The sequence below is a fragment of the Ambystoma mexicanum genome, chromosome 3p (genome assembly GCF_040938575.1).
Source record: "Ambystoma mexicanum isolate Mex_15411 chromosome 3p, UKY_AmexF1_1, whole genome shotgun sequence".
NCBI classification, from domain to species: Eukaryota; Metazoa; Chordata; class Amphibia; order Caudata; family Ambystomatidae; genus Ambystoma; species Ambystoma mexicanum.
Window position 1 is genome coordinate 169,287,664 of NC_090925.1, and position 13,578 is coordinate 169,301,241.

The 13,578-nt window shown below is 47.1% G+C and overlaps 1 protein-coding gene across 1 annotated transcript in view; it reads left to right on the forward strand.

Annotated features, from left to right (window-relative positions):
* Nucleotides 1-13,578, forward strand: part of LOC138579844 (alpha-2-macroglobulin-like protein 1) — a 530,696-nt gene that overhangs the window by 443,719 nt on the left and 73,399 nt on the right. Inside the window, exons 30-32 of the mRNA XM_069650076.1 lie at nucleotides 2,304-2,519; nucleotides 4,058-4,182; nucleotides 4,716-4,806. Of these exons, the coding sequence (XP_069506177.1) occupies nucleotides 2,304-2,519; nucleotides 4,058-4,182; nucleotides 4,716-4,806 (432 nt within the window). The remainder of the gene's footprint in view (nucleotides 1-2,303; nucleotides 2,520-4,057; nucleotides 4,183-4,715; nucleotides 4,807-13,578) is intronic.

Consider the following 13,578-nt stretch of genomic DNA (forward strand, 5'->3'; position numbering starts at 1 on the left):
GATCACGTGGCAAACCCCAGCCCCCAAAGACCACACGCAGACACAAGTTGCCGCTTCCTGGGGCTCTGCTGCACTGCCCTCCGTGTGCCAGCAGAGCCCCTTTTATTAAGTGAGCGTCATGACATAGTCATGACGCTCACGCTGGAGCACACACTAGACCAACACACAACACTGCCCATCTGTTCCGGTTCCGGGTCAACCTGCTGGCACTGGTAGTCGCTGCACCTCGCAGGTCGGGGCAGTGGGCGTGACTGACAGCGGCCTAAAAGCCTACAATCAGGCCTTCCTGGACCAGGGGTTCCCAAAGTGTTTTATAAGGATCCTCCCTTGAGTAAAAATAAGGTTGCTGGAACTGCTTATATTTTCTGTTAAAAGAAGTCACCCGAAAATGAGCCCTTACAAGAGCCTGGAGCCAGCTCCCACCCAGATAACCCCTGGGCACCCCTGGGCAGTGGAGCCCAATGGGTAGAAGTGCATTGATGTAGGCTGCTCCCTTGCGTGGCAGGGAAGCAGGAGTTGGCTTGCTCATACAGTGTCATTGTTTTGGGTCTTTGATGGGTACGAGCCTTAGAACAGATCCTGTGGGCGCCATGGAATGCTAATCAAGTTGGGAGGATTCTCCTGGCAGAGAAAACATTTGAGGTGTTTGCCGGCATCCATCATCCAGTTGAGATATCCCATGCCTAGAGGCTGCAGAGGCACAGGTGCAGCTGCTGAACCCGTAGGAGTGGTGGGGGTTTCCCCATGTCGCTACCATGGCTCCTAAGGTGGCACGTTGCCAGGGCGCGTGTTGGTTCTCGCATCTCATCTAATGAAAGCAAGTGCAGTGTGTGCTCGAGCGGCAGCAAATAATGCCAGATCCCCTGGGAAGACTTTGCGGTGGAAGGCTGGGTCCCTCGGAGAGCAGGCGCGTGAACGGCGTCCATTCTGTCAGCCAAGCTGATTCAGTGTGCTGCTATGGTCTTTTGTAGGGTGACCAGACGTCCCGTTTTTTGCTGCTCTGTCCCCCCTTTCTCAAGATTATGTTTCCATTGGAAACTGCAGTGGTCCTGGTTTTTGGTAGTCGGTCTTGGTAGCTGAAAGGCAGGAATTTCCCAATCTCACACAGAAGAAATGCTGCATTTTACAACTTAAGATAGTGTTTGTTTGTGATAAATTAATTATAATATGTGTTTATTTGAACAGTAATACTTAAACCCCCTTCTCCTCCAACCGCTACTAAAGTGTAGTGCCTTGACAGTCACTTTCAAGAGTTAGTCCTACTTTTATGTTAGTTGCCCTGTCCCGGTTTTTTACTTTTTATCTTTTGTGACCGGGGTCTATGACTTAGCACAAATGTAAACGGGAAGACTGCGTATATAGCCAAGGTGTCGAATGGCATGTGTCATCAAATCGCCATGTTTGTAGTGGGAACCCTCTCCCAAACATACATGTCAATGGAGACATAGGGGACTGCCGATGCACTTCCGGTCTCCCTCGAGTTTTCATTCTGTTTGTGCTGCAGCTTTGGGTTTGCCGGCAATATTAAATGCAGAAGATGAGGATAGCGAAAAGGTGGGAGTGGCGGGCAGTGGATAGAGAGCTAGAAATGTGGGTGAGCACTGCTTAGGTGGAGTGCCTGCTGCAGAAGCCAGATGGTAGCAGGGGTCACAGAGTCTTTGCTCCTCCGGGTACGAAGTGATATTGAACTGTACTCACTCAAGCATTGTTTCAGTCGTGGGAAAGGGAAGGGACAGGATGATATCTGGTCACACAGAAGAAATGCTGCATTTTACAACTTAAGATAGTGTTTGTTTGTGATAAATTAATTATAATATGTGTTTATTTGAACAGTAATACTTAAACCCCCTTCTCCTCCAACCGCTACTGGTAGAACTTTGTGATTTGCCATTGTTTTTTTCAAGAGAGGTAACCTTATTTCAGGTTCAAAAGATACCAGAGGATAGGTAGACGGTGATGAGTTGGGAAGGGTATCCTGTGCCTTTTTCTTGATTCCGAACGTGGTAGTGTTGACATTGTAAATCTAATCCAATGTCATCAGTCTATGGGTGCTGCAGCACCCATCACCATGTAGCAGAGTCAGGTGTGTACCTTAGATTGAACAGGGTGGGTCTTGTGGTGCCGCAGAAATGTGTATACCCTAGATAAGGATGAGATGTATGGTCCCTTCAGCCAAAGCCATGATCATGGCTTTGGTGGTGTGAACCTTCCATGAAATTAGCGGGTGGGTCACCACTTTAGTATCTATCTTAGAAATGAATATAGAGAAAAAAGTACTGACATGACTTTACTTGTTTCCTCAGGACACAATGCTGGCTCTTCAGGCCTTGGGAAAGTACTCATCCCTGACCTACAGTGTGAAAGGCGACATCACTGTGACCACATCATCCCCAGACGGTACCCAACTAAAACTATATGTGGACCAACACAACCGATTAGTGCTGCAGAGAGCCCCTCTCCTGGTCACCGCCAAGCCGCACAGTGTGTCAGCAACTGGGAGTGGCTGTGTTTATGTGCAGGTGAGAGATGTCTTCTGAAGGCACAGCTGCGGAAAGCGCATACAGTGGTCATTACCCATCTGTGAGATACCAAAGGAACACCCGGGAATGCTGCTAGGCGGCCATGTGTGAAAGTGAGGGTTAACGCTCTAGAGGCTCTGATAGGAGTCGCATGCTACCCACCTCTCGGTGGGAACCCTGGGGACCACTTGCTAGCGCTGATGTGTGCCAAGGTAAGTGGACCTTCATTGAGAGTCACATGCCATACACCTCTGTCTCTGGACTCATTTCATAATTCACAATGTGTACATCAAAATGCAAGCATGTGCAAGTTAGGTGCCCCTGCCAGAGGGACGACTGGATTTTGGAGAATGGCAAACAGTATTAGCATCTGAAACGACAGACCAGGGATGGACATCACAGTGGGTAAAAGCTACGATAGGGGACTGCAACCTCCGGCTCATCAGGTATTTTGCACTGCAACTCCCACAATGCCTCAAATTCGACGATGCTGGCTAGGGCTGATGGGAGTTGTAGTCCAAATATTTGGAGGGCGAAATGTTGCGGGCCCCTGAGCTAGGAACTGCATTATGCAATGACTGACATGCTTCGTTAGCTGTCTTTGTTGCACAGAGATTCCCTTCCATGACTCCCTGATTTTAAATCACGTGTTTCCAATCAAATTAATTACCATTCCCTATTTGTCTTGTGCACCGAGCGCATGGAATGTTTAGTCTGCGTCTAGTTTCAAGCACACACATGTACATTTCCATTTCCCCAAAAACAAAGCATTAACACCAATAGGGATCATTCTCACTGGTTACATGTCTTTACATCTGTGCATTTACATCTTTATACATTGGATTCTGTGCATTTGTATCTGTGCAGTTGCATCAGTTTAAAAACAAACACAGAGAAAAGCCCCCCATACTTCCTTCTCTTTTCACTGTTCCTATATCGCCTTAACCTTTTTCTACATCTGCTCTGCTTGTTCCCTGAAAAATGAGCAAATCCGATCTAACTCCCCAGATGCAAATGCACGGATGAAAACGCGCCGGTGTAAAGCCATGGCACCACCCCACCTTAACAGAGGCAGAGAGTGAAAAGGGCTTTGATACTAAATTCACAGTGCTATCTCTTTATAAAGAGCAAATACAATGAGAGGGCATGGACCCTAAACTTCACATAGCCCTTAATGGCGAGCAGCCTACAGGAAGAGACCACAGATTTAACATACATGGAGACTCACTCCACCCCTTCTAGTTAGAAGAGGGGTCTGCAGCCATTGCTCACCAGATGCTTTGGACTACAACTCCATCAGCCCTAGACAGCATTGTCAATTGTGAGGGATCATGGGAGCCACAGGTTGCCTTAGAGGATATCCCACCAGGGATATATCATGCCCATTAGAGAGGCCACCTGGGGAATAAGTACGATTCTCTTTTCAGTGCAACTGGGCCCTACACGCACAGTCTTCCCAGAGAAGCACAAGGGATCTTGGCAGTGGGCGGATTCTCGAGGCACCAAAAACCAATCTCATCCATTTCCTTTCCATGCAGACAATCCTGAGGTACAATATTGCTCCTGCAAAGAGTCAGGAGATCTTTGCCCTCAACGTGACTACGGTGCCGAAGGAATGCACTAAGAAGTCTGCAACTCGATTCAACATACACATTGAAGTAAGGTAAGGGATGAACAGTGAGAGGCATGAATGGAAGATGAGCAACAGCTTCTTTCTTGCATCGCAGAGTGAGGCAGAAAACATGGCACGCGCAAGGGGAGAAACAGAGCACGCGCAAGGGGACGGCGAGGGAGGAATTTCAAGAGTAGCAGATAATGAAAGGGAAAGGGGATTGGGGAGCTGGATTGGATAAACAAAAAGAGAAACTATCATTTTCAGGCACATGTATAGCTGTATGGTAGGTCCAATGAGACAAAAGATGGGGGAACTGAGAAGGGCCAGGAAAATAAACAAGTAGGGAAACTGAAGAAAAGGAGAACTTAGGTAAGGAGCAGGAGATGCCAGGGAGGGCGGTGGGGGGACTCAGGCAAGTTTTTCAAATGCATGATCAGAGGAAAGGATGTTCTCTCCACACAATTCCCGTGACACCCTGGAAACTGAGGTCAATTTCATGGGTTTTGGGAGGCAAAGCATTAAATTTCCTTAATGGTTTTGCACTGATTTCCCTCCTTTTTTCCTGACCTTTTGGCTTGCAGTTATGTTGGTAATCGGGCAAGCTCCAACATGGCGCTGATTGAGGTGAAGATGTTGTCTGGTTTCATCCCAGTGAAGAAAAGCGTGAGGCAGGTGAGTTGGCAGTGAATACCCCTTCTCTTGTTTTGGGGGTTCCTGTGTGTTTGCACAGGCCCCATTGTTTAACAGTAATTAGAGTACCAGCGCCCAAAAGAAGGAAAGTAAACAAATCTTATAATGGAATAAATGTTAGCACGGTTAAGTCCTCTTTGCCGATGTCCCTTCAACTAAAAAGTCAGACACTGGGCCATTCGATAGCTTTAGTTTGTTAGGCACCCTTCTCTCCATGTACAGGTCTCCAGTCTGGCCACTACTCTTCAAGCATCTACTAATACCTTGTACTCCCATTACCCCACTCTGCTCCTTACATGATAGCAGGATTTTTTCTGAGTGAGCTATCTCCAAACGCAACAATACACAGGCCACAGGGATACCATGCACGTTCTATATATAATATTAACCTATACAGTTGATTAGCCCTCCTTGTTCTAAGCAATATAAAGAAACACATATCGTTCCATGTAGAGATGGTATATTCTCAAATCCCTAATGATTATTAGTCCTCTCTTGCACTTGGAATCCATGCTCTCCTATTTGCTAAGAGCCAAACATCAGCGACTTTGGGTTGTTTGACAAAGTAGATCCTAGTATTATTGCACCCTCCCTCGCTAAGTTCTGGTTTTGGGTTTAATATGTCCTGTATAGAAAGCAGACTTGACAAGTCTGTCTTCTATGTTTATGAGAGAATGACATGGGCAAGTGAGAGCCCTAATGAAACAAGGACTAACACAGAAACTGGAATAGGAGAAGGAAGCTGAGAAAGACGAGAAAGCTGCAGAGGCACAGAGAGCCGTGAGCCTGATGTAGTCTGGGAGACACTAGCATTGACGTTGTGCGAGGCTAGTCTGGAAGAGGCAGAAAAGCAGGAGGAACCACTGGTGATATGTGATGCAGGTGAAGCAATTACCATAATACAGAACCATACTGTGCCCTTCTGCTGTGAGAGATGCTGTCAAGCCCAGGATGTCACTACATCACTGAGAGGCTGCAAACTGTAATGCATGATTCAACCTACTGAGACAGTAATGGAAAGCTGCGAGATCTGGGATGCTGACAAGCTGCTGAGAAACCCCAGGGAAGTGTTTGAAGCGCAATTGTAGGAGCGGACGGAGGGACACAGTGAGGTGGAAACCTTACCAAAATAAGAACCCGATACAGCAATCCACCAATACGCAGACGATACTCAGTTCTACATGAGAGTAAATAGCATGCAGGGCATCACTCGTCTCTGCGATGATCTACCCATCATCCAGTGCTGGATGTCGGCTGCCTACCTCAAACTAAACACAAGTAAGACAATTCATCCTCAACGGTGTGCCCGCAAAAAAACAACTTGTCCAACAATGGCTTAATGATATGCACCTAGAAGGATACACAACTCTCAGGCTGAGCAAAATCCTTAGGCGTCACGATTGATAGCAGCCTGTCCTTCCAGAGACACATAGCATAGCCATGAAGGCCGAAATAGCCTGGCTAATAAACTCTACCCTACGAAACAGCAAACCCTTCATCCCATCACAGGATTTACGGATCGTATTGCAGGCCCTTGTGGTCTTGCACATTGATGGGGAAGTGCTCTCCTGACAGGGCTCCAAGCTGCTCGTTTGGCTCCCCTTAAAACAGTCCGCCATGCTGCAGCAAATTGTATTGCAGGAGCACAGGCATTTGACTGAATTACCCCAATACTATGTGAACTATGTTGGCTTCCACTGTGCCCACTTTACAGTTCCTCCTCGCCAGCAGTCGAACCATCTCAGCGGCCTGCACGGGGCATCAGGACGCTGAATTTCAACTGATACGGCAGACATACGGTAAATCCTGTTGGGTTGTGGAGCATTATTTTCATTTGATCGGTGAGCGTGGTGAAGAGTGCTACTTTTTGCTCCACTTGCCGTGACTGGGCCCACTTTACAGAAGAAGCGCTCCCTCAGACCCTCCACCTCACATGAGGGCACATTTTATTCAATTTGCGCTACCTGGCCACGAGCTGCTTTGCTTTGTGCACCTTCAAACATGGCCTCCTTCTTCTCTGAGCACTGAAGTGCTAAATTGCCTGCCCTGCCCGCCCTCTGATTGTTCCCTCCAGTCCTCATCAGGGCCAATCGGGTGCCAGTAGACATTAGCCGGCCCCTTGTACAAAGGCCCACGGCAAAGGCGCCTGCCTGGATGCATTCAACCTCACTTCCTCCTCGCCCACAGTGGAACCATCTCAGCTGTCTGCACGGGCATCAGGAGGCTGAATTACAACTCTGCAGACACGGCAGACATAAGGTAAGCCCTGTTGGGCTGTGGAGCAATATTTTCATTTATTCCACGAGCGTGGCGTAGAGTGCTGCTTTTTTGCTCCACTTACCTTGACTGGGCCACTTTACAGAAGAAGCGCTTTCCCCGCCCTTCCACCTCACTTGAGGCCACATTTTATTCAATTTGCGGTACCTGGTCATGAGGTGGTTTGCTTTGTGCACCTTCAACATGGCCCCCTTCTTCTCGGGCACTGAAGTGCTGAATTGCCTGCCCTGCCCGCCCTATGATTGGTCCACCCAGTCTTCATCAGGTCCAATCGGGTGCCGGTAGGTGTTAGCCGTCCCTCTGAACAGGCCGAGGTTGGCTGGTGTGCCCCCACCTTTCTTTTTCCCCCACCTCTTCAAAATATGAAGCAGCCACCTGATTTACAGCCTGCTACCCCACAAACTAGGGTCTATGCACGTCCACGGTTCTCAACATTGCCACTACCTCCTCCACTAACAACTTTGAACCAAGCTGTGCCTACAGCACTCTGCCCTCCCTGCCTTACCTACTTTAATTCTTATTTCATTGCATTTGTGTCCCTTTTTGTAAATACGAATCCTGGTGTGTGTTTTTAACATCTATGCACCCCTCTTGCATTGCATCTGTGTCTCTTTTCGGAAATTTGAATCCTGGTGTGTGTTTTGTTTAACATCTTTGCACCATTTGTGCATTGCAATTGTGTCCTTTTGCAACTACTAAGCTGCCTGGTGAGTTTGTGCTAGAAATGTGCTTTGTAGCTACTCTTTCCTTCAACTATCCACCACCCCCTTATAGCACTCACCATTCCCCTATCTTCTATAACTACTACACTATCACCTATCCTCCCTCTCTCATGAAGTCTGGAAGACAAAAGCATAAAAAAGACATTCTCACCACAAACCCGGGCCTACCCATTGCAGACACCTATGTCAGCGCAACCTCCAGACAGGTCTTCACTGATATCCTCTTCTCTCTCCCTTCCCTAGATCTATGGACTCCTCATCTCATCTCTACACTCTTCCTTAGACATCCTCTCCCATTAATGGTGGCACAAAATGGGAGGTCCTCTTGGCGGGCTTCGCATTATCCAGGTGTATCATTAATGTCTATCACACTGGCACTATCTTGGTTCAGGGTCCTCAACCCAACCTCCTTCTCTTTGACCGGCACCTGTCACCCCTAATCAACTTCCTTCCCACACCTTCTACTCCCTCCTCCACTCTCTCTGTCCCCCCTCCTCCGACTGGTGTAACACGTCCCTGTACCCCTCCTCAGAAAACCTTCAAAGGTGGAGACCTCTTGCATCTTACCACACTTAAAGCTCGTTCGACCGTCAAACACTCTGGCGACATCTACCTCCTTCTTGAAGACATTAACTTCGATATCCTTGCTCTTACCGAGACGTGGTTCAATGCCAGCTCAGTCACTGCTTTTGACTCCCTTCTCCCTGATAGATATAAGATCATCTCCAAGCCTCATCGTAACCATGCTGGTGGTGGAGTTCCTCTGATCTTCCCTGAGTGAGTCCCTTCTTCCCTCATACCCACCCAGCCCTACTCTTCCTTTGAGAGCCTGGCCTGCAAGCTGGTCATCTCTCCTTCCTCCTCTCTGACCATTGCCACTATCTACAGGCCTCCTGGCTCTACCACCCTGTTCCTGTCTGAATGGGCTGATTTCTCCTTCTCTCCTCGCAACCACATCTAAACTCCATCTTGTGGGCGATTTCAGCATCCACCTTGACTCCTCAATCATGGCATTCACTCTCTCCTGTTACCTTTGCACCTCACTCTCCCTCTCCATCCTCCCTTCCGGTCCTTCCCATTCGGATGAATGCACTCTTGATGTCCTCATCCACACTGATCTTTCACTCTTCTCCTCACTGAGCACACCACTTTCCTGGTCAGACCACTCCTCTGACCTGGGTCCTCTCAGCCGTCTAACTGCCCCTCCACCAGCCCTGCCAACCCCGTTCTTGAACATCCGTCTGATGAAATGAGTGTCAGCCTTCACATCTACCTTTATCCCCCCTCTTCCCCACTATTGACTCGACCTCTGAATCTGCTCTCAGCAACCTTCATCTTGCCATTATCAGCACCCTCGACACTCTTGCCCCAGTCATGAGGATCCGCCTGAAACATGCCTCCAAGCGTAACACCTTCAAGTTGCAAGTTGAGCTTAGGGCCCTTTAGGAGCGTGCATATGTAATGGATGGGATCAAACAGAATAATTCTGAGTCCAAATAACGGAACCAACTCAGGAAGATGGCAAGTACTGTTTTATTAACAATTATCTAAAACAGTGAGTTTACAATGAACATCAATGGACGGACGCTCAGTGTCTCCCAGTGATCTTTACACAAACCATAGCTTTCATACCAAAAATACATCAGAGGTGACGTCATACTACGTGGCAATAATGAAAAACCTATCAATGGTCGGGATTGGCTGAGGGCAACATCTAAGTATACTTTCTATAGGAGCTAGGATTGTGATTGGCTGTCCACTATCAGGTGGACAAAATATGCCTACCTCTAAAACATGTAATCTTCAGAAACATTAGATACACAGTTTCTCATTGGTCTTCAAACTATAAGGTCCTTCGATATATGGACTACTACAATTGGTTGGCACGCTTGTGCCATGTCTGGAACATTAGGTTCACTTAGCAGCACATAAGCCCAGACCCAGGAGATGGAGCATGACACTACCCCACCACCCAATTAGCCCAGCATTTCTCATCGCCCATGCCTTCTGCCATGAAGATTGTATTTGTACTGGGCCTTGCAAAGTATCCTTGTCTTTGAGAATGCACGGGAGTGAGGGCACTCACTATTGTGTCTATTCTCATCCTTGGCTTACGTGACAGGAGACTACGATTTAGTAAATGTTGCAGGTTTAAATGCTCTAAATGGATTAAACTTGGCACTCTTGGTGTTCTTTCCTTGCACCTTAACAAGGTTTGAAGATTCATCCTCCGCACTTTCGCTCATTTCCAGAATAGATAGCTGATCTTGACTGTTTCAGTCTTGAATCTAGGCCAGACAACCTCGAAATGCAGCTCCACGATTCTGCTTATTCTTGCTGCAACAGTTTTCAATTCATGCTTCATGGGTTCTGGCTTACTAAATTCATGATACTGATGTCCAGCTTCTATATAATGGTGGCTTCGCCTGCATTCTATTCACTACGTATAACCAGCTTCTATAATGACTTGGTCTACCTTGCGTTTCAGCATCTGTACAGTTATTGAACAGTTAATTTTCTGCACCACTTTGTGCAAGGGTAATCTTCTTCGTATTTAAAAGTTCACTTGATTCTTTACTTCATCATTAGTTTCTTCAGTATCTATACATCCTCTTCAGCCAGCATCGCGGGACGTCATACATACTTTTTGTGACATCACTAGCTTCTTTTCTTTGCTCTTTCTCATATTCCTTCAGGGAGTTCCTCCCTTAGGTTGTCATCACTTCGGGGATACATTCGGTAGGGTTGTCTCAATGGGTATCTTCTTTCGAACACATGCTGCAGTAATGGCACAATGGCTGGTGTCAAACACGGCACAGTCTCATGTCTCCAACATATGGGAGGAAGGGGGGTGGGTACTCTGCAGAGGTATGCAGATGCTTATCTACATTCCCCCCTCTGGTTGAGTCCTCGACGACCTCCTCGAGTTGTTCTATGTCTTCGTATTTTCTCTTGAAGAAGCGTTTTCTTAGTTGTCCATATTTTCATCACTCCCTCAGGGTGCCTGCTGTTTTGACATGTTCATCTAAACTCCAGGTCATATAGTTACATTGTCCATTCGGGGTATAATAGACCCTTCGTCCCACGTACTTCTTGTGATTCTTTGGACACAGAAACTTTATATATTCTTTAGCAGCGTCATCACTCAGCTCCTTGGTGTTTTGTCCATCGTTGGCATCAATCATGATCTTCATTCCTACTATCTTCTTTGCCGTTTTCTTGCATTGGGCAATCACCATCCGGAGTATACAGAATCCAAACATTACTAGCACCAGTATTACTCCAAGAACATTGAATAGATTTGCCAACCACTGAGGAATCCATGAAAACAAGAAGGTAAACCAACCGTCATCTTCAATTTCCTCTGTCTTGCATCTTGGTATGCAGTGCTGTCAGCATCAATATGGCCTCTGCCAAGGTCCCATTGTGGCCATCGTGAGAAGGTATAAATGTGCAACTGTAACGCTCACCTGGTATCCACGGGGACTTCACTTAGCCTGTTCTGACCTCTTACGACCTCGAACCCTTCCCTGGAGTCTACTCGACTGGAGACTGGGCCTGAAACACAGGATTGGTAGAGTTTAACTCCCTATTGTCTCTGCGTGCTTGAACCCCTTCTTCCCAGGGGTCCAACCCTTCCCTTTGATCCACAGCTCACCTTGTTTTCTTGGAAAGTGTGCTCTCCATCCTGCTTTCAGCGCAGGGGCGCGTTGATTGATGCGGGCTCGTTGCTGCCTAGTTACTTCACTGGCAAGAGTCCGAAAGGTAAGTATTATGGTAAGGTATTATGAACTTAGGTAAGGAGCAGGAGATGTCAGGGAGGGCGGTGGGGGGGGACTCAGGCAAGCTTTTCAAATGCATGATCAGAGGAAAGGATGTTCTCTCCACACAATTCCCGTGACACCCTGGAAACTGAGGTCAATTTCATGGGATTTGGGAGGCAAAGCATTCAATTTCCTTAATGGTTTTGCACTGATTTCCCTCCTTTTTTCCTGACCTTTTGGCTTGCAGTTATGTTGGTAATCGGGCAAGCTCCAACATGGCGCTGATTGAGGTGAAGATGTTGTCTGGTTTCATCCCAGTGAAGAAAAGCATGAGGCAGGTGAGTTGGCAGTGAATACCCCTTCTCTTGTTTTGGGGGTTCCTGTGTGTTTGCACAGGCCCCATTGTTTCACAGTAATTAGATTACCAGCGCCCAAGAGAAGGAAAGTAAACAAATCTTATAATGGAATAAATGTTAGCACGGTTAAGTCCTCTTTGCCAATGTCCCTTCAACTAAAAAGTCAGACACTGGGCCATTCGATAGCTTTAGTTTGTTAGGCAACCTTCTCTCCATGTACAGGTCTCCAGTCGGGCCACTACTCTTCAAGCATCTACTAATACCTTGTACTCCCATTACCCCACTCTGCTCCTTACATGATAGCAGGATTTTTTCTGAGTGAGATATCTCCAAACGCAACAATACACAGGCCACAGGGATACCATGCACGTTCTATATATAATATTAACCTATACAGTTGATTAGCCCTCCTTGTTCTAAGCAATATAAAGAAACACATATCGTTCCATGTAGAGATGGTATATTCTCAAATCCCTAATGATTATTAGTCCTCTCTTGCACTTGGAATCCATGCTCTCCTATTTGCTAAGAGCCAAACATCAGCGACTTTGGGTTGTTTGACAAAGTAGATCCTAGTATTATTGCACCCTCCCTCGCTAAGTTCTGGTTTTGGGTTTAATATGTCCTGTATAGAAAGCAGACTTGACAAGTCTGTCTTCTATGTTTATGAGAGAATGACATGGGCAAGTGAGAGCCCTAATGAAACAAGGACTAACACAGAAACTGGAATAGGAGAAGGAAGCTGAGAAAGACGAGAAAGCTGCAGAGGCACAGAGAGCCGTGACCCTGATGTAGTCTGGGAGACACTAGCATTGACGTTGTGCGAGGCTAGTCTGGAAGAGGCAGAAAAGCAGGAGGAACCACTGGTGATATGTGGTGCAGGTGAAGCAATTACCATAATACAGAACCATACTGTGCCCTTCTGCTGTGAGAGATGCTGTCAAGCCCAGGATGTCACTACATCACTGAGAGGCTGCAAACTGTAATGCATGATTCAACCTACTGAGACAGTAATGGAAAGCTGCGAGATCTGGGATGCTGACAAGCTGCTGAGAAACCCCAGGGAAGTGTTTGAAGCGCAATTGTAGGAGCGGACGGAGGGACACAGTGAGGTGGAAACCTTACCAAAATAAGAACCCGATACAGCAATCCACCAATACGCAGACGATACTCAGTTCTACATGAGAGTAAATAGCATGCAGGGCATCACTCGTCTCTGCGATGATCTACCCATCATCCAGTCCTGGATGTCGGCTGCCTACCTCAAACTAAACACATGTAAGACAATTCATCCTCAACGGTGTGCCCACAAAAAAACAACTTGTCCAACAATGGCTTAATGATATGCACCTAGAAGGATACACAACTCTCAGACTGAGCAAAATCCTTAGGCGTCACGACTGATAGCAGCCTGTCCTTCCAGAGACACATAGCATAGCCATGAAGGCCGAAATAGCCTGGCTAATAAACTCTACCCTACGAAACAGCAAACCCTTCATCCCATCACAGGATTTACGGATCGTATTGCAGGCCCTTGTGGTCTTGCACATTGATGGGGAAGTGCTCTCCTGACAGGGCTCCAAGCTGCTCGTTTGGCTCCCCTTAAAACAGTCCGCCATGCTGCAGCAAATTGTA